This window comes from Phaeodactylum tricornutum, chromosome 7, assembly GCF_000150955.2.
Source record: "Phaeodactylum tricornutum CCAP 1055/1 chromosome 7, whole genome shotgun sequence".
NCBI classification, from domain to species: Eukaryota; Bacillariophyta; class Bacillariophyceae; order Surirellales; family Neidiaceae; genus Phaeodactylum; species Phaeodactylum tricornutum.
In genome coordinates this window covers 137,344-156,799 of record NC_011675.1, presented here as the reverse complement: position 1 = coordinate 156,799, position 19,456 = coordinate 137,344, and the positions used below count along the sequence as shown (strand labels likewise).

At 49.1% G+C, this 19,456-nt stretch overlaps 8 protein-coding genes across 8 annotated transcripts; 4 read left to right on the top strand and 4 right to left on the bottom strand.

Moving 5' to 3' along the window:
- Window positions 1-308: 308 nt before the first annotated feature.
- Window positions 309-1,770, bottom strand: PHATRDRAFT_45439 (predicted protein; the record flags this gene model as incomplete). Its single annotated transcript, XM_002179555.1, has 1 exon — window positions 309-1,770. The coding sequence occupies exon 1, from the start codon at window positions 1,647-1,649 to the stop codon at window positions 309-311; it is 1,341 nt and encodes a 446-aa protein (XP_002179591.1). The 5' UTR covers window positions 1,650-1,770.
- A 1,232-nt stretch (window positions 1,771-3,002) lies between these two features.
- On the top strand, window positions 3,003-5,706 carry PHATRDRAFT_45438 (predicted protein; the record flags this gene model as incomplete). The annotated part of the gene is made up of 2 exons (XM_002179767.1): window positions 3,003-4,574; window positions 4,657-5,706. 2 exons carry the CDS (start codon window positions 3,003-3,005, stop codon window positions 5,704-5,706), a joined length of 2,622 nt encoding a protein of 873 aa, XP_002179803.1.
- A 293-nt stretch (window positions 5,707-5,999) lies between these two features.
- Window positions 6,000-7,856, bottom strand: PHATRDRAFT_12174 (predicted protein; the record flags this gene model as incomplete). The annotated part of the gene is made up of 2 exons (XM_002179554.1): window positions 6,000-7,005; window positions 7,105-7,856. The coding sequence occupies 2 exons, from the start codon at window positions 7,854-7,856 to the stop codon at window positions 6,000-6,002; spliced, it is 1,758 nt and encodes a 585-aa protein (XP_002179590.1).
- A 1,060-nt stretch (window positions 7,857-8,916) lies between these two features.
- PHATRDRAFT_45436 (predicted protein) lies at window positions 8,917-9,964 on the top strand (the record flags this gene model as incomplete). Its single annotated transcript, XM_002179766.1, has 2 exons — window positions 8,917-9,076; window positions 9,186-9,964. Exons 1-2 carry the CDS (start codon window positions 8,932-8,934, stop codon window positions 9,962-9,964), a joined length of 924 nt encoding a protein of 307 aa, XP_002179802.1. The 5' UTR covers window positions 8,917-8,931.
- A 622-nt stretch (window positions 9,965-10,586) lies between these two features.
- Window positions 10,587-13,227, top strand: PHATRDRAFT_45435 (predicted protein). Its single transcript, XM_002179765.1, has one exon. The coding sequence runs from the start codon at window positions 10,702-10,704 to the stop codon at window positions 13,054-13,056; it is 2,355 nt and encodes a 784-aa protein (XP_002179801.1). The 5' UTR covers window positions 10,587-10,701; the 3' UTR covers window positions 13,057-13,227.
- Window positions 13,228-13,279: 52 nt separating this feature from the next.
- Window positions 13,280-14,485, bottom strand: PHATRDRAFT_45434 (nad-dependent epimerase/dehydratase). Its single transcript, XM_002179553.1, has one exon. The coding sequence runs from the start codon at window positions 14,414-14,416 to the stop codon at window positions 13,322-13,324; it is 1,095 nt and encodes a 364-aa protein (XP_002179589.1). The 5' UTR covers window positions 14,417-14,485; the 3' UTR covers window positions 13,280-13,321.
- A 1,191-nt stretch (window positions 14,486-15,676) lies between these two features.
- On the bottom strand, window positions 15,677-16,777 carry PHATRDRAFT_12044 (predicted protein; the record flags this gene model as incomplete). The annotated part of the gene is made up of 2 exons (XM_002179552.1): window positions 15,677-15,844; window positions 16,148-16,777. Coding segments are annotated over 2 exons (798 nt in total), but the record flags the coding sequence as incomplete, so codon positions are not given.
- Window positions 16,778-18,485: 1,708 nt separating this feature from the next.
- PHATRDRAFT_45432 (predicted protein) lies at window positions 18,486-19,303 on the top strand (the record flags this gene model as incomplete). Its single annotated transcript, XM_002179764.1, has 1 exon — window positions 18,486-19,303. One exon carries the CDS (start codon window positions 18,486-18,488, stop codon window positions 19,281-19,283), a length of 798 nt encoding a protein of 265 aa, XP_002179800.1. The 3' UTR covers window positions 19,284-19,303.
- Window positions 19,304-19,456: the final 153 nt, after the last annotated feature.

Below are 19,456 nucleotides of genomic sequence, written 5' to 3'. Positions count from 1 at the left end.
CGCTCCAAAGATTGGCTGATTAATAGATCATTAAAGGGACGCCCACTAAAGCGAAAGTGAGTGCATAAATTATTGACAAGACTTTACTGTAGTGCTTGTCAAGTTTTTCATAGTGCCACGACGAACGATTTCGTTTCTTGCTACACAAGGAGGACGAAAAATTTGCCTCGCTCGTCACCAAGGTGTAAAAATCTGAAAGTTGCAGGCATGTACGTGCAGTCGTCTGGCATTGCTGCATGCTTCCAAAGGTTGCTGTAATCTTTCTTGAAAAATTTGCTCTAGAAATTGGACGGCAGCGGTGATGTTGCTCATGAGGTTGCTAATGGTGGTCCAGGCCAGGCCTCGTGCTCAATGGATCGCATTTCATGTTCCAGCTCAAAAATTGTTTCGCCAGTCTCCATGTCCACAATATTCTTAAAGCGAAATTGTTTCCAATGCCTTGCACCCTCTAAAGTATCGGCTTTATCACTGAAGCGTGGATTAACCCAGACGACATTGGCCAATTTGGCATTCTTGAACGCCTGATCAAAGTCGGCAGCATTTTCGCCAATATACATGGCCACGTGATGGCCATCGTAGGGAGGTAAGGTCTCGTCTGTCTCGCGAAAGATCAATGACTGGTCGGCCTTTCCGTTGGCCTGGATATGACCAAATGCAATAATCGCGACCTGGGTGGGATTATGACCTTCGTCGTCCGTTATAACGCTCGTAGTGGCGTCCAAGACGGAATCGTAAAACAAGGCAATCTTTTCGGCGGTACCCCGTGGGCATTTGAATTCAATGTAATCCAGGCCCCGGCAATCAGTCTCGTCCATTCCAAATCTGGTCGCCACGTTATCCCAAGCATTCGTCTCTGATGCTCGAATAAAGGGTTGCTGCCAACGAAAATCGACGACACTGCCACCAGCCCTACAATAAAAGACATTATCGTAATGATCCACCAGTTTGATGTATTCATGTCCCGTCCGGAAGTCAACCCCCATGGCTACATCCCTAACGATAGGGTCTTTCGTGTCCTCATCTTCGTTTTTCTTGTTTGCATCGCGCAAGGCTGTTTGTTCCACTAACCGCGAACGTAGTCCGTCCAGACTATCGTATCGCAATCCGATATGTCCCGGAATCCGTTGCGGGGTAGCACCGTAAGGCAAATGGAATTGCGAGGCTCCACAATTGGCCCACAAGGTTTTCTTTGGGGCATCGGGTGCTAGGTTCTCCGCCTTGCGAGGGTCCATGCCACATCCCAGCAAATCAAAGTAAAAGGGCAAGACGTACTCTTGTGATGGAACGTTCAGATTTACATGTTCGAGTAAAGTCAGTGTTGAGCGATCGACGGGCATCGACGTTGGTGCTACGATTGACGATGAGACCATCTGACGAAAGTTTTCCAGAGGCACTTCGCCTGTTTGCTGTTGATTCCCGGCGCTCTCCGCAGATGCCCTGCAAGTCTGAGAACGTCGGTAGGAGAAGGATAGTGTGGATGCAACGGGAAATCCAACTATATCGGTTTTACCAGAAGTATACAGCAGGGTTGTCGTTGTTGTGAAGGAAGCAACGGGAAGGAGGGTGGATTCTAGCAGGAAAGAATAGAGAGAGATCTCAACCAGAGCAAAAGTGAATCGAGACAGCAACGACGTTTTTTTCGGCATCATTTAGGTACAGCGACCGAGAAGGAGCTGACAAAGAACAAATCCAGCAGCACCAAACAGAAAGGGTGTTTTACTACTCCCTTGTCTTCTCGAGAAAAAGAACTTTGATCCTAAGCTGCTTCACTCTACGAGGGAAATATGTACGCTGGGGCCGGCAATAACTGGAGGGCGCGAATGGCGATCTCTCACTGACTGACTGTGACAAAGCGCAGGGAAACGACACAAGTCTGATTCTTTTCTCACTGTGAGGCTCGTAGGTTTAGGTGTGGGAATGGAACTGACTGTGAATCTTGATGGCTGAGCGACCCTGACGTATACACGCCGATGTCGTTCGATAAGCCAAGCGCTTCGATTGGGTGACTTTCGCAGGAGCGTCCCATTACCACGTAGCGTTTCGCACGCACCCGGAAAGTCAACCTCCAAATGGGAAGTCGTGATTGGCTAAGAGTGAGACGCCAACCCACGAGGTCCTGCATCAATAACGGGTACGTACGCTGTAAATATTTACAACATCGGTTGCTTGTACTGTTCAAGCGAATCCCAGAGTACGAGTAAAAGTAGAAGACGTCTTCAACAACTGCCGAATACACATTAGCAGAGTAACACGACGGACGCCCACGACAACCAAAAATAGACACCTTGCATCCCACCTCTCTCCTTTCCAAACAAGCGACCAACTACCTCTCAAGAAGTGAGCAGGTCTGTGCTTAAGCCACACGCCACTGGAGGACTCGATCTTGTCAGGAACAAGGGTGATTTGTTTCCATTGATCCCTGCGTCTCTTGAACAAAGCCGTCTGCCAGCTTAAGTAGCTTCCCCTCGGCAAAGAGAAGTGCCGAAGCTGGCAGGTAAATCTGCCCTTCTTGATCCGAAAGACAAGCACTTCTGTTTCTCGTGTTCAAGCTGGAGATTTCCTTTTTCTCAAATACCTCTGCACGAGGATCATCATTCTGGTCTGGATAGCTACTTCTTCCCAAATTTGCTACTACCTGCTATCTGCTATCATCTATATTTCCCACAAGCTGACACCCTAGCATGAGAACGCGATCGAGTCGATTGTTCATGGTGCTATTGCACTTGATCGGTTGTCAGCAGCACTATTTTCCGTTACACACCAATAGCAAAGACTATAACAGCGGGGGAAAGACTTCCCAATCAGGAATTGTAGGGGTTCATCCATGGCCTATCGTACTCGAGCATCTGAGACTAGACGATGTTGTTTCGGAAACGGAACCGGTATGGTTGCAGGATCAACAAGATGGGCTATGCCTAGGTCCAACCGGACATTTTACTGAATGCGGGGACGCAACACTCTGGTTTGTGCTTAGAAGAAAGAGAAGGAAAGCTAAGCTGAGAATGGGGATATTTGGCGTTCAAGAAACTATACTCAACGACGAAGACAACGTAGTTGTCTTTCAAGTTGTAGAGACAGAAATCCCGGAGGTCAATGAGCGCTTCACCAGCGATAGCCAGCATCAAGGTCTCACAAAGAGAGAGTCGGAGTCCTCTCGAAGATGGTGGAAACGTCGCCGTCAGGAAGTAATGCCCCCGCTGGAATGTCTCGTAAATACTCGGGGCAGGGCTAGAGATAGCGACGGTAGTGATAGCGGTCTCCAGCAGCCTTCTGTAGTCGATGTTAAGCCTTGTGAAAGTGAATTTGCTTCTCAATCCGCTTGGACGGTGGACACCGATGGGACGCTTCGATCGCTATCTAGCCGGGAAACTGGTGCACCACCATGCCTCTACCGAGGAGTGCATGATGCAACCGGCGCTGTCACAGCCGAAACAGTACTGGCGTCCTGTATCGACCAGAAACTGCAATCAAAGTTGTCGTCAACTTCCGTCGATGTTCCAGTCCAACCTCGACGTCCGGTCAACATGATAATGGTAAGGTACCGTGCGGTGCATGCCAAGAATGGGGATGTGAATACGCCGCCGACACCTTCACCAGCAAGCCCGACAATGACTTCAACGCTAGCTATGCCCACATCACGGGCATCAGCGGATGGTGACGAGCATCCGTCAGTATCGCTGAAATTTTTTCCTGTATCACGACAACACAGTCCGGTGATTCCTACTCAAAATCGTCGGTTAGACCCATCAACCAACAATGGTAGGCAGAGATATGGAGGGCCCTTAAACATTTTGCGTGACACCAATCCTATTCTCTTGCTCGGCAATAGCCAGCATGATTATTCAACTTTCAATGACAAATCCAGAAAAAGGAATGAACGGAACGGAAAGGCCTCGCTGACGCGACGAATTACTGACAGGGAGGCATCGGTGTCCTACAAAACCCGTCCTATTCAGATTCATCCCTACATTGCTGCATCAAAAAATGATGTCTGGACAGATCCCCATACTGGCTTGGAGTATCAAACGGATCTATGTGGCTACCTCGGCCACGATAGGAAAGAAAAGGGCCGACATACCCTCATGGGTGTGGGGCAGTACAAAAAGTTTGTTGTCAAGGTTTACGGCATCGCTTACTATGTTTCCAAACGGGATGTCCTCTCATCAAACCATGTTTTTGAACCCTTCGCTGCCTTGTCGACAGCCGAGCTACGGAAACGACCTGATTTTTACGAGCATTTACGGCATATGCAGAGCCCTGAAAGTCCTGACCGTGGTAGTTTCGAGCGAACGCTCATGATCAAAACCAATATGCAGCTTGCAGCAGAAACGATTCGAAATAGTTTACATGCCGACTGGAAGATGTTGACTGAAGAGGCCAAGCATCTTCTTATCAATTCGAGCATTCAGCCTCGACCGGCCAACCAAGAAACATTGGCTTTAATTCAGAGTCCAAATAATCCGTCACGCTGCAGCTGTTCTCAAGTAGCACCACCCGAGTATCAGGCAGATGCCGACTGTTGTGCGCGCGGTACCGAGCTAGCATTCACTTGGCGGAAAAATGGAGACTTGGAGGTACGTAGTTATCAGCGAATCCGAGATTGTTGATATATATCGTTGTGCATCTTGGCTCACACGCTTTGGTTCTTCATAAAAGGTACGATTGAACCGTCGATTGATGGAGACATTCCAGCGACCCGACATCGCTCAAGCAATCTTTTACGAGTATTTCCGGCAGGATGATCCAATGTCTACAGACTTTGTTGACCATGCCGTAGAGGGCTTCCCTTTTTTGCTGGCTCCTTTGTCACAAGTTAAAGGGTTCTCTATGCCCCAGGGAACTGCCAAATCACCTGACACGGCGAACGCTGTCATTAAGATCATTGGTGGAGTTTTCGAATTTATTTCGTCCCAATCCCACGCTCTGGTTTGTATGGCACAACACGGGGCATCGGAAGCAACAGGCCATGCATTGCACACAGCCAAGACATTCAGCGACGCAGCTCAAAATGTTGCTAAGGAGGTGGATCGACGGAAGGATGCTATGATTAAGTTCACAGTGGCTCTCCCTGAGACACTCAAAGCCTTACCATATTTAATGAAAACTGCTCCGACAACCTTTGTGAGGCTTTTTACGCAAGACAAAGATGCTATCCAGACCGTTTCTGACTGGGTTGGGGTAAAGATTATGACGCCTCCAGAGGAAGCTGAACCTCAACGGAAAGTATCGCAAGGTCGCGCATTTGGATACCCTTTATCCCGATGGTTTGGGGAGGTGTACTACGCGCCTGACGAAATCGGACCCATGGTAATACATCCTGCTACTAACATGACGCGCAAAGTCTTTTTGGCTCTGGTGCACCTTTACCTTTTGCTGCTCTTCATCGTCAGCTTCCCTGGTTCATACGCGACACGTACCAAACTGGTTGTCAGGAAGCACTGCATTGTGCGGGATCTCTCAGATTCGGATAGCGACGCTACAGAGGACGACACCGAAGAAGAAGAAAAGATTAACGATGCAAGTAAAGGAAGGTTAGCCTCTGAAGAAAGAAGGCGCCTCCGCCGCGAATCGGAGTATCCGTCCCAAAGTAACATAGACTTCTCGCGAGCAAGAGGTGTCTTGCGGCCGTCTTTATCCGTAGACCCTCCCGTACGCGAAGAGCAGGCTTCACCTTTGAAGAAGAAAAGCCTGAGCTATTTTCTGTAAAAAGCAATTTATCTGTGAAACAATCCTTCAACGCCTCCTGGCACCAGTTTGAGGATTAACAAATATTGCTGTCGAATCGATTCAGAGAAAATCCAGAACCTGCATTTTGTACCTAGAGGTAACATTTGGGGCACAGCGCAACACCCAAAACAATACGCTATTGTAAAATAATCACCTTTCATCTTATTACACAATTGTAGGTGTACCATAAATGCGTCTGGCTATTGTGACATGGGACTCCTCTTTTTGTGTATACCAGCTTGGCGAGTCTTCGCCACATAGAATGATCGACGTTATTCCACTTCCAGAGCTAGAGAAATACAACGCCGGCAATCCTCATCATTATCTTCTTGCAACCGCTTCTCCAACGCAGGGCGGAGCTTAGCTTCGATCACACTTGAATCGCCTTCACGCATAACTTGAGCCAGGCCTTGCGCTGCCACCATGCGTACATTGGGAACGCGATCATTGAGGCCGCGCAGTAGCAGCACCATTAATTCATTCCACAGGGGGCCATCCTTCAGCGCCACGGCTGCTTCCACGTGACCTTGTATAATTGTCATACGAATGAGGTAGGACGATGAATTTTGGTTGAAAATTTGTACGTGCTCCGGTATCAATTTGGACGTCAACCATTCTTCCCCGGTTGCGCTTACCAACAATGGCATACCGCGGACAATGGCATTGCGGACAGTGGCGACCGGGTCCAGTAGGAGAGTCAACCAAGCGGGCTCCAAAAGAACATTGGCAAAAAAGTCGAGCCCACGAGTTTGGGCCAAATGCGGCAAAAGCCGGGCGACGGCTTCCCGTACGCGCCAATTGCTGGCCTTGGACATTTGCAGCAAACTGGTCACAACGCCCGACAGTGCGGGCAGCAAATGTGCAATCTTGTCGAGATTGGTCAATACTTGTAACTGGACTTCTTGGAATTCGTCTTGTAAAAAGCTTTCGAGCAAGGGACCGAAGCTCTGGAGAATGACCGCATCATCGAGGACGCCGCTGTGCGCGGCGCTCATGAGTGCGAGAGCACACTTGCTGCGGACTTCCATGACCACATCGTCGGCTAACGCCGGCAACAAGGATTGGAGATGGCTCGAAAAGTGAGTCGCTCCGCCCCAAGACACCATTTTGGAAAGGTGACCGACGGAGGCCGCTCGGACTTCCGCTTCCGAGTCCATTAAGAGAGCCACGAAGCAAGCCATAACGACACTTTGCTCGGTCTGCTGGTCAGGATCGTTTTGAAAACCAAGGTTGTTGGCAACGTTGGCGAAATTCTTGGCCAAATTGTTTCGCACACGCCTACGAGTCAAGAAATCACAAACGGTGAGACAGGGAAAGCGACCATTGGGAGGGCTGCATACGCTGCAAGGCGAGCTCTCTCTGCTTTTTTACACGTACCAACTCATATCGGTGGATCCGTCCTTGACCAAGGGCAACCAATTTGTGGCAGTCCACGACGGATGCACAGAAAAGCTGGATCCCGCATCGGCCAAGGACCCGATCGCCAAGAGTCGGACCGAGTCTTGTTCGTCCCGACAGAGTACGGGCAAGGTGGCGGTGCAAAAATCACGTTGCTCGTACCCAGCGACACCGAGAACTTTGCCAATATGCTTGGCTGCTGCCCGCCGCACCATGGGTGTCTCGTCCTGACAGAGATCTTTGTAAAGCGCGAGTAACTCTTCCGAATTACTGTTATTGAGTTGGAGAATAGAAGCTACGACGCCGCAAGCGGAGACTTTGGCGGTGAACCAGTCAGCCGAGCCCAAACGTTTGGCGAGTGCCGTCCAGGGAATGGCGTCCAGCCCGGTCCCTGCCTGTCCAAGGAGTTCGCACAGCGCCACGACGGCTTGATCGCGAACGACTGTTTCCTCTACCGCGGCGAGACGTTCGAGAAGGGGCAAAAAGTCCACAACACAAGCGGGGCCGATGAACTTGGCGACGGCGGGCAGTTCCTGTCCGAGAATAAGCAAGAGTTCGTCCGAAGGAAGCGGCTGCGCGGTACCTATCTGTGTTAGATAGGGTATGAGCGTAGCTTGGGCGTCATCTTTTCCCATAGTAATGGCAACAACGGCTAAACGCTTCATGGCGTCAATTTCGGCTTCGGTCGAGTTGGATTCGAGTTGTGACTGGAAGAGATCAAACGCAGACATATCTTTCAAATCATCAATACCGACAGGAAGAGACCGCGCAAGCTGAATACTTGGCGAGGGAAGAAGGCTCATTCCAGTCATGATGTGTACGCGAGCGATCGAGTGCTGTAAATAGTCAAGTAGTAGCTCCCAAAGCCTTGCGTTACCCGGCGCGTACCAAAGCGCGAGAAGATCGTAACCGTGTTTGGCTCAACCCTTTTGCCCAACTTTCCCCCCCTTGCAACAACAGAGTTTCCTTCCAAGTCTGTCGAGACAATAGCAGCTCTAGATCCAAAAGTAGAAGTGCCGCTATGTCTGCAACCACGGGTGCTTATGGGTAGTATTTGCGCCGGTTGGTCGGTAGCTAACAGTAAAGAGCTAGAGACGTAGAGGCTCCACAGTTCGTGGGGTGTGGGTTTTTGCTTTGGGTGCCGCTCGCGGTACAGGCGCTCGGGAGTGTTTTGTCGTGCTCGGGCAGTCACCTCGTTTTCCCCTCGCACCATAACTAACAGTAACATAACTGTAAGACGAAACCACCGGGATGACCGAGCAACCCCAACGTGGATCGAAAACCGGATGGGGTTGCAGCCTACCGGCGCACCCGGATTTGAGGACGATCGAAACGACCAGCTAAATTAAATATATCTATATATATTTAGCCTTTATGCGACAGAATTCACCTTATTTTTGTTTGTTCAAGTACCAATGATATTTGTACATTTTGCATCTCTGTAAACAAGAAATCCAATCGTGCTCCTGCCGTCACTTCTTAGTCCTAAACAGGGGAATTTCCTATCCATCGCTTACACGTCCATCACGATTTTTGAGCGATGAGAACAGCGAAAACCTTGCACAACATAGGACTGGTCTTCACTGTCAATTTTACACCGTGAATTTTGGCCTTCCCGCGACTGTTTAGTCTTGTCAACACATACGATATTGGTGAGACCGGACGTTTGGTAGATAAGAACGCGAACCAATTGCGTTCATACCCGACTCCTCCTTGCCTATCGAGCCGTGGAAGAGAGACACACTCGGGCGGGCCCAAACCAGGAACACCATCCCGGATAAAACCCGAGAACCAGCCCTGTCCAGCATGAAGTTTGCGACTGTACAGGCGTGTCTTTGGTGGTGTGGATACATCCACTGCCTTCTACACACCAGCTCCTTTGGGCAGGCGACTTCGTGGAGTCCGACACTGCGCCGTCGGACAGTTAATCTGTTTGAAAATTATCAACAAGGTGAGTGCGGAATGCCATGCTGCTGCCGCTTGATCCATTCACTGCTTGCAGCACACGATTTCTGACATTGTTGAGTCCCTTTTCATTGCGTAATCCCTTTGCATTGCAGCGTTGGTGGATATCGATCTGGAGCCCTTTCAGATACTCTATCTCACGAACGATGGTTCCACGGAATCCCCGAATAACATGACCGAGATGGAACTCGTCCAGGGCACACGAGCACACGTGATGCAATTTTTTGCCGCCGACGACGAGTTCGAAACCCTTTCACTGTACCATACCGTACGCTCCGATCGGGAGGCGCTGTTTTGGAATGGGACCAAGGTGGCGTTCCGGGGTACCGCCGTTTACCGGACTATCGGCAACGGCACGGAGGATGCTACCGCATTGGCCTCCAGATTTCGCGACGCGAAATTCATGCAGCAACAGGAGTACTTGTGCTTTATGGAAAAGAACGCTTCGATGTATGTTGAAAGACTACGAAATTCGGGCTGGACAAGTTTGCGAGCAATTATGGTTATGAGCAGTCGAGGGAATATGGTGGAGTACGTTGACGGGAAAATGGTGGAAAGCGTTTCGGGAGGCAGCAGCGGTGAAGACACGTTGTCGCCGTTGTCAGGAGGAGGCGAACCCATGGACGAGTCCATGTCAATGACGATGTATATTGTAGCCATTACCGTTCCAATATCCGTCGTGGTTCTGATGTGCGCGTTCTGTACCTTATACCGACTCCGCTATCACGTCAACTGGCGCAGCACGGCAGCCCCGAAACAAGCCTGGCAAAGCGATCAAAGACTTGGTGCGCATGCCAGCAAAAATTCGTTGCAGCACTCGATCGAGGACGGTAGCGAAACCCTAAGTTGTCGGGAGAAGGATGACGGGTACTGATTGTAGACAATTACAAAAGAACGTGTCAAAAAAACGAAGACACGTGCATGGCAATTCATAATACAGATTGGACAGAATCCTTGCGCTGAAATGATTGGGAGACTAGGAAAACCAATGTCGAAAAGGGGAATTTTGTAAAGTATTGTGACGGAGGATGCCCTGCTTTGCAAGTTGAAATATCAATGACACACCGACAAATGGGATCGAGTAAGGGCTTACCGCGCTTGTCTCGTACTCTTCTTTCAACCTTTGCCAGTGTAATGTAGATCAGCACTAGCATAAATGCTCATGTGGTCAACAAATCTAGTACGGATCGTCGAAATAGATAGTCAAAACAGTCCGCGTGTGTTTTCGACGGAAAATCTTTGTATTGAGTCCAACGGTAGAGTGTACCCCTTTTTGGCTTGTTTGCGAACACGACTACTACTCCGAACTCTAGTGTGGGAACGTGAGAACCGTTTCGCTGACCTTGATGCTTAGAATTTTGGACGCGTTACGGCCAAGGAAATCAAGCGAGTTGCTCTGCCGTGAAAATCATCCTGCTTGACGAACACAGACGTCGACGGAACATTTGGAGACGACCATGAGGAACGCTCATCTCCGGTAACCTTTTCGGAAGCAGCAGAGCGCCGAAAGAACACAGAGCTCATACCACAGGAACAGACGCAAAATACTAGTCGTCAAGAACGCTCTATCTGGACAAACCTGCAACAGCTTTTTCGATACCGATCTACGCAATGTACAATCATTCCATCTCGTCCGAAACAATAAGGCGGTATTTCTGTCGGACTGTTGCTCCTTTAATTGTAATCTCGTCCTTCGCACTATTTCACACGACGCAGTCAGCCTTTGTACCAACACGATCATTCCGACAGGACCATGCGCCTTCCCGAAGGCAGTCGTTCCTCAGCGGTAGTGTTCCGATTCTCCGAAGCATTGCCGTCGACGACGACACCGCCGAGGAGAGTAGTCTACCAAGACAACAAACACCCAGCGATCAAAAGCCATCCGTTAATCAGCTTGTCACCGATCGGTTCCACGAGGATATGCTGAGAGTTTTGGAGTCTCGTAGCCACTTTCTCGCCGATTCGTTAAAGCAAAGTATGCAGCGACATACACGACCCGTCATACTGGACCACAATAGTGATCCAGACGGGGCCGAGCGAGTACTTTCCATGCTGCGGCATTTGCAAAATATCAATGCCGCTACGGAAGAGTCGTTTCAAATTGTCATGCAAGCGTTTGTGAACCGGGGGAGAGTTCGATGGCAAGAACACAACAAAAACGTGATGTGCGCAGCGGATCAGGTCGAAACACTGTTGGAAGAGCTGCTAAGGTCACACCCCAGATCCACCCTATCGATGGAGACTTTCCAATTGGCGCTACAAGCATACGCTACTTGCTCCACCCCGCGCGGCGACCGAGACTACGCAAATCGAGCCGATGAACTTCTCCAGCGGATGGAATCTATGTTTGGACAAGTTTCGGTGGAAGCGTTGGTGCACGTGTTGCACGCATACGCTTGGCAGCAGGCCAATCTACAGGAAGGCGATTGTGCGAGCCGTGCTACTGATCTGCTGAACCAGATAGTCAAGCGCACGAATGACCCCGTTATTCTGATGAAATGTTACAATTGGGTTTTGGAAGCATGGAGTAAGAATGGCTCACCCGGTAGTGCCGATCAGGCCGACGCTGTCTTCAAGAAAGCACAGAGCTTGGCGCAGTCGTTGCCTGTAAGCAAAGAAAAAGCGGCAAAGATGCTCGATGCAGAATCTTATTCCAATGCAATACTCGCCTGGTCAAAGGCCCATGACATTGGTTCTGCGGAAAAATCCCACGAGTTGCTGCTAGAAATGATTGAAAAGTTCGAGACAGGTGCTTTTCCAGAAGAATCCGAGCCTCCGCTTATCGCATTTAACGGTGTCATTTCGGCATGGGGGCGAGTTGGAAAACCGGATAGGGCGCACGACATCTTACGCCTGATGGACAAGCTCCAGACAAAGTGCGAGACTCTGGTGCCCGACTCCTTGTCGTACAATACTGTCTTGCACGCCTATCTTCGCTTAAGAAATCGCAAAAGCTCTTTGGAAAAGTCGTTGGCCCTTTTGAAGCACATGGAAGAGCACAGTGTCAAGCAACCAGCCATCAAGCCAAACGCATTTACATATAATACCCTTGTCAAGTGTTGGGTACAAAGTGGGCATATGGACAGTGGTGAAGAATCGGAGAAGCTCTTGCTGAAAATGGAACGCCTGTGGGCCAACGGAGACCGATCGTTACCACCAAACAATCGAGTATTCAATATGGTTATTAACGCCCACGCCAAGAAGGTCAACGATAGGTCGGCAGCTCGTAAGGCCGAAAAAATTCTATTGCGGATGCGGGCTTCGCCGTCTTGTCAACCCGATATAATCACGATCACCTCCATTCTAGAGTGCTGGTCCAAGTCGGGTGATCCAGATGCTCCATTACGAGCTGAGACACTCTTGCAGGAAGCCTTCGACGAATATTATAAAACGCGTGAACGAGCAATGATGCCCAACTTGAGAACGTTTACCATGGCCATTTTGTGCTTTGCTCAAAATCAAGGTAGCACGGTGAAAGCCAGGGCACTCCTGACGCAGTTAGTTGATTTGTACGAGGAGACTCAAGATCCAGAGTTGAAGCCGAATGAGTATCCCTTCAATTACGTACTTAATTGTGCAGCCAATTCATTAGAAAATCAGACGCAAGCCTTTCAAATCGCAACGCAAACATATCAACAAATGCGACAGTCTCCAACGGTCCGCCCGGATAGTTTTACGTACAACTTTTGGCTCAAATGTTGTAACAATCTGCTCCCACCGAGCGAGCTACGTGCAAAGTGCGTTTCGTACGCTTTTGATGAATGCAAAAAAGACGGACTTTTGACTAAAGAAGTATTGACTCGTCTGTTTCAAGGCAATCCGCCGGCGTTAGTAGACGAATTGCTTGAATTAACGGCGACCCCCGCTACCGCAGCAACTCATCCTTCCCATGTTCGACCGTCATACCGGACACTGTCGGTGCAAGACTTGAATCCGTCCTGGAGTCGAAACGCGTCGCGGCGTTAGCGATATATTAATTGCTTTCTTCTTTTATAAGACACCTAAATGGGGATCGGGAATTCCTGAGTGTATGGTCTTGTATTTAACAAATCCCTCAAATGACAGTCAGAAAGATCTCACAGTCAGCAACTGTTCCAACGAACGAACGCTAACTGTACGTAGACTACTTTTTATGATACTTCAGTTGTTGTCGATCTTTTATGCTTACTGCATGCTAGGAAACAATCACATTATCGATGGTCAGCAATAGAGATGCCTCCTTTACTGCATTTCACGCCGACTGATCAATGGCGGTGCTCTTCTCGTTGCCCAGCTGCATCAGAGTGTCATCAACCTGCTGGACAATCTCCGACGTGGAATAGGCAGCCCCGTCACCGCCTTCAGCATCAATCTGTTCCTTGATCCAGAAGTAGGTCAAACGGAGACCGTCCTTGATTTGCATGGTGGGTTCCCAGCCCAACTTTTCCATGATAAGCTTATTGTTGGAGTTGCGCCCACGCACTCCCATGGGGCCTTCAATGTGCTTGATTGGGAGTTTCTTTGCTTCAAAGGAGAGAGCAATTTGGGCGAATTCAATCATGTCGACCATTTCGGTACTACCGAGATTGATGGGTACATCGCAGTCGGAGAACATGAGACGCAAGACTCCTTCGACACAATCGTCGATGTAGGTAAACGAGCGCGTCTGCTTGCCGTCACCCCACATTTCAAAGTGTTCGGTACTGGTAATGGCTTTGCGGCAAAAGGCGGCGGGGGCCTTTTCACGTCCACCCTTCCAGGTACCACGGGGACCGTAAATGTTGTGGAAGCGAGCGATGCGCACGTTCATGTCGAAATCCCGACCGTACGCAAGAGCCATTTCTTCCGCGTAGAGTTTTTCGAGTCCGTACATGTCTTGGGGGCGTGCTGGCCAGGCATCCGCTTCGATGAGTCCGGGATTGGCTGGGTCTTCCTGCTTGGCTTCGTTGTAGACGCATGCGGAACTGGAGTAGAAGAAATCCTTGACCTTGTTGCGACGAGCGGCTTCGAGCATGTTCATCGAAATGGCCGTGTTGTTAAAGGCGAGCACAGACTCGTTCGATACGATAAAGCCCATACCACCCATGTCCGCGGCGAGATTGTAGACTTGAGCGCAGCCTTCGCAGGCGCTACAGGCAACTTCGAGCTTGCGGAGATCGCCGAGGATGAACTCGTCGCAGAATTCGCTGTTTTCCATGAACTCGTTCTTCTTCCAGTCGACGACAACGACGTAGTAGCCAACCGCCTTGAGACGACGGGCAATGTGCGAGCCGATGAATCCGGCACCGCCGCCGACGCACACTTTCTTGCCTTCACCAGCAGGAAGGGTGAATTCTTTCATAGTCATGTTTGTGACAAGGGAAAACTTGGGTAGCAAATATGTCTGTTGGTCTCGAAAAAGAGTTCGTTGGTCTTTTTTGAGTGTGCTTGATGTATGTCAAAGCAGCACACAAGTGGGGTGAACAAAATCTGCTGGATCTGCAATGACCACATGAGCAGTGGAAGTGACCTGTATGGCCATTCCTCGATGACTGTCGGCGGCGCATCTAAATTTTTTACACAGGACAGACGATTACCAGAAATCGTGTATCCGGAGACTTTGGAACATAGCAAATTATTTCGGGTATTCCCGTAGTTGTGATTGTTTCGCCAGTTCTACGTGTTATTTTCACATCGAATACGTTATAAACAACATCTTCACAATATCTGAGACGACACAGTGTTACAGCACAAGATTCCATATAAAAATGTATGGATTTCCACTGTAGTAAAGTTTGTGAAATCAAGTGTATATTACAGGTTCAGTTATTAACTCTATTCGGAAAAACGCCTTGTTGCAGAAGATATGCAGTGATCAGGGCCACTCTACGTGATAGTCTCAAAAATGTTCTGGTTTTGTAAGCTTTCAGCGATGACGGATGCAGGTACTGAGGCACGCATTCAGCTTTCGCTTGCGACGACGAGTAGTACGGCCCAAGTCCTGCACCACATTGGAACAGTGCCGGGGCAAGATCGGTAGAGAAGTGGTTGAGGGACCTTGCATCTTTTCAGCCGAACGCTTCGCTCTCCGTCATTGGCACATCATGACACTACCGACCAGAGGTGAAACAAAACAGCAAACGTATAATCTAAGCCAAAGATCGCATTCGTGAAACTGCACAGCGGCACTCGCATTGGTCTCGGCAACAGTAGAATCGAGAATTTGTTACGGTTGTTTTCGTTGGCGCAATACCTGCTGAGCAATTGGCTTCCATTCTTTGGCGAGCGAAACTGGTCTTGTAGCCTGAGAGGCGACACCTATGAGCAGTCCACTCAGTCTACGACCATTTTCAATCCACAGGGGCAACGACCTTTCCCGCGTTGACTCCAAAACTTGCATAATACCGACTTTTTCACCATTAAGTATGATTGGTGAAAGATCGATTTTATCAAAGTGAAAAGTAGCGAAACGGTGTAGGACCCGGGGATGGCTCGCCAGATCCCCATGCTTCCAGGTAGCCTTGTATCCGGTATCTGAATAGAGTGTCGCCGTCTCCAAGTGATCATTCCTCGCCAATGACAGGACTATCGCGGCTAGCTTTTGACGGTCTTCTTCACTCACTCGACCGACCATGCCATAATCCAATAGACCTAGTCGACCATCTGGCAATACAAGTACGTTACCGGGATGCGGGTCAGCATTAAACACGCCATCCTGCATCAGTTGAAGACCGTGTACATGAACGAGCGTTTTCAAAACTCGGCCAAGATTGACTTTCGTAGTGCGCTTGGGATTCTTGAGCGCGACGAAATTGTCGGTTCCTCCGAAAGCATTCCGCATCTTTCCTGAAGCCGTTCGTAGTGTAAAGGCGAAATCTCCAGCAGTTTCTCTGACGTTTCCGTACCAGCGAATCAAGCGAGTGACGCCAGGTCCCAACTTCTGCAGCAAAGGAAAGTCCATGGCCAGCAGACTGCCCTCACCGGTACCGCCCCCCTTTTCGAAATGTTCCTTCATACGAGCCAGTAGTATTTGCTGAAGCTCTTTCCCGTCACTCTTACCTAGAGCTTGTGCAAACCGATCTTGCTCGTGCTGAATGACGGAAGCCAAACTGGTACCTTCCAGGTATTCCATGACGAGAACGTTATTATTGCAGATGCCTGTTTCGTTACGGACCATCGGAATTCGGACGAGTGTCGGCTCAACGCCAGAGCGTTGCAGGTTCCGACGGACTGTTCGTAAATTATCAGCTTCGTGATGAAAATCTAGCTCTTGATTATGTCGTGCGCGTAATGATTCCACCAAATCTACTTGCTCGGGTTCGAACCAGCGTGTCACAACCGCTAGATTGTCGAAATCGATTTGAAACGAGCGGGCTACTTCGGGATACTGTACTTTGACAATGACGGGCTCAGATATTGTCCCCGCGTCGACACCATTGGGTAGGCGCAAAGTGGCGCGGTGTGCTTGACCGATACTCGCGGCCCCAATCGGGGTCGGTTCAAAGTCTACAAACATTTCATCCATCGTTCGACCGGTCGATGATTCCACAATATGTACAATATCAGCATAGGGTCGAGCGGGGGCTCCATCTTGAAGCACGCGTAGAGCCGAGACGTAGGCTTCGTTTAAAAATCCGGAACCAACTGTGGATAGAATTTGACCCAGTTTGATGTAAATGCCACCCATGCGTACCATTTTGCGGGAGATCTTCGGTGCCGAACGTTCGTGAAATCGTTGCAAACGCGCTTCATGGTGAGCATCAGGGATTCCCCGCCATCTATCTACATGCCGTTGAAAATTGACGACTTTGTACTCGGCTACTAGTGGCGCGATACTGGACCAGAACTGACAAGTACGTCGCAAACCAGGGTGTAGGGCATACAGAAGAGCCAAGATCGCGGCCGAGGCAAACGCGAGACTTAGAAAAATTTCGCGCCTGTGAGCCACACTGTAAGAAAAAAGCTTTTGGAGACCGCTAATGGCGGAATGCGGTATTGTGCACATCTCATCCTTGAGGGCTGGCAACTTCCACCACATCGCGGACGCTTGCCAAAAAGAGTTTACAGTTAATGGGACGCGCTTGCTAAGACAAAGCGCTTTTGCACGGGAATAAGTTGGGGATGTTTCCGCTATGAGCATTCTGCTTTTCCTTTGCTTGAGCTGAAGCTGCGTTTGTTACCATCACTTTCGGTCGCCCATAGGTTGTGGTTGAAAGACTAGAACAAGCAAGGGCGAAATGGCATACGGTATGTGTGTTGATCAAACTCCTGGTAAGGACAACGTCTCACCAGAAGTTCAATCGCCTACTGCTAAAAGACAAGTCGCTTCCGTCCCACACACAACGAATCACAGCCCCACAGTCCCTACGAATATCCAAGAGTACAATGTAGACTCATAATCTTCGTAGTTCATCGTTTTCCTCAACTGTGATCTCCATTGTCGTTTTGTGTTCTTCAATAATGTGTTCCATTCTACTCCGGAAATTTCAGATTTGCTCGTCGATTACATGTGTGTAGGTGCCGACGTAAAACGGGAAGGAAAATGATTCATCATTATGGCATCGTCAACACTGATTTACTGTTAACATAAACATAAATAAGTCTTGTAAGGGGGGACGGGTTGGCAATGAATAGTCGGGGCATGAAAACCTGCATCTGCGACAACCCGAGAGACATATATAACTTCGTAATTGAGTATATGCGCTCGTTTATACTCCAAAAGCACGCCTATGAAAGATGTAACTATCTGGACGAACTTGATCCCGACAGAACCGCAGAGCTTTCCAAAGGAAACTGGCATCAGGCACAGCACACTAGCAGATCAACTCATGATGCGACGGAACTCAGCGGCTACACGCGAACAGAACGCAAAAAGACTGCCGACCCATGGATATCAAAAGATATCAAATATTTTGGTGCCAAGCTTTCGGATATTTGGACCCAACGCAAAAAAGGCATGCCGGCCATTCACAAAGAAAACTCGTGACATCATGTCTGTACGCGTAGACTTCCACCTTTGGTAAAATTAAAGAGTGGAACTATCAGTTTTTCCGAGAAGTAGCCTCTGTGGCTGCTCGTGGTAAGCCCCTCAAAGTGATCTGGGGGGAATTGACCTTGCGCAATCCTCGGGATTTCTCATCGCGTTAATTTGTGAGGATGTGGTAAGCTAATTGCAGTCACGAAGGGCTTGGGTGCTACAAAACAGCAAACCGTACGATTCAAACGTGCCAAAAAACCTCCGTTCCAAAGGCAAACGAAATGCAGTCGTGGACTGCAGTACATTATGTACGGAGACGTGCTGGTAGTCTTGCCTCGGAACATCCTCCAAAGGCACCACTTTTTGCCTCTCTAGTTCCAAAGCAATCACAAAACGAAAAGACGAAAATCTAAGTAACACTCTAACAACCTTTGCCGCCGTCCCTACCATTGCCGTTGCCATGTCGTTTATGCCTCCTTCCAGCAACTCGGAAACTTTCTCTTTGCTGCCCTCAGCAGTACGAGCAAAAGAAAATCATCAAATGGCGACCAACATCGTTGGCAATTCGGATAACAGCAGCAATGGTGACTTCGTATACGCTGTGTTGGACAAGAAGCTTGATAGTGGCAACGTCGAGTCCAAGTTTGGCAATGCTGTTTCAGTTAAAATTGCCATTCCTACTGACAACGATGCTGATCGTGAAGAGTCTGGCCGCTTGATTCCGTTTTCTGCTTTTCTCACAGAATGCAATCGTGAAACCATGGAGCAATTGGCAGAGCTTCGAAGCCGCATTCTCAATCTAGAAGATCATGTGGATAGTATTCAAACCGACTTGGTAAAGGAACAACGCCGTGGAAATGAACTCCAAGCCACAACTACTGACCTAAAAAGCCAAGTTGATATCCAGGAAAACGAGTTTATGGCACGCCTCAATAATGTTCAAGAGCTCATAAACGATTCTATCGAAAATCAACTCCATTCCTCCGAAAGTTTTAGGGATCGGCTAGCTAGCTTGATGGCTGTAGGGGGGTACAACCCAATTCTTCAGACACGCTCCGCGAAGTCTGTTGAGGAGCGCAATGGTTTCGATTCCAAGGCCAATCTCATTCGATCCGTCAACTCTAACGTTCGAAGCCAACTTGCGGAAGCCGAAGCGATTTTGGAAACAATCAAGAAGCAGATTGCTTTCGAGATCGCGGGGGCTTCCACAAATCAGAATGCGGATAGTGACAAGATTGGCTGTACCGTTTCTACTTAGCTTTCCGCGCGGCTGTTTTGTCATGGCAAACAAAACGGAGTCGTCCGGTATTCGCCTCTGCGAACAGATGAAGCCATTCAGTAGACTATACATATAACAATGACATATTGAAAGCCGTCTATCGAAAAAAACCCAGCTGTCCAAGTGTAACTCGTTTTCGCTGCATCCTGCAA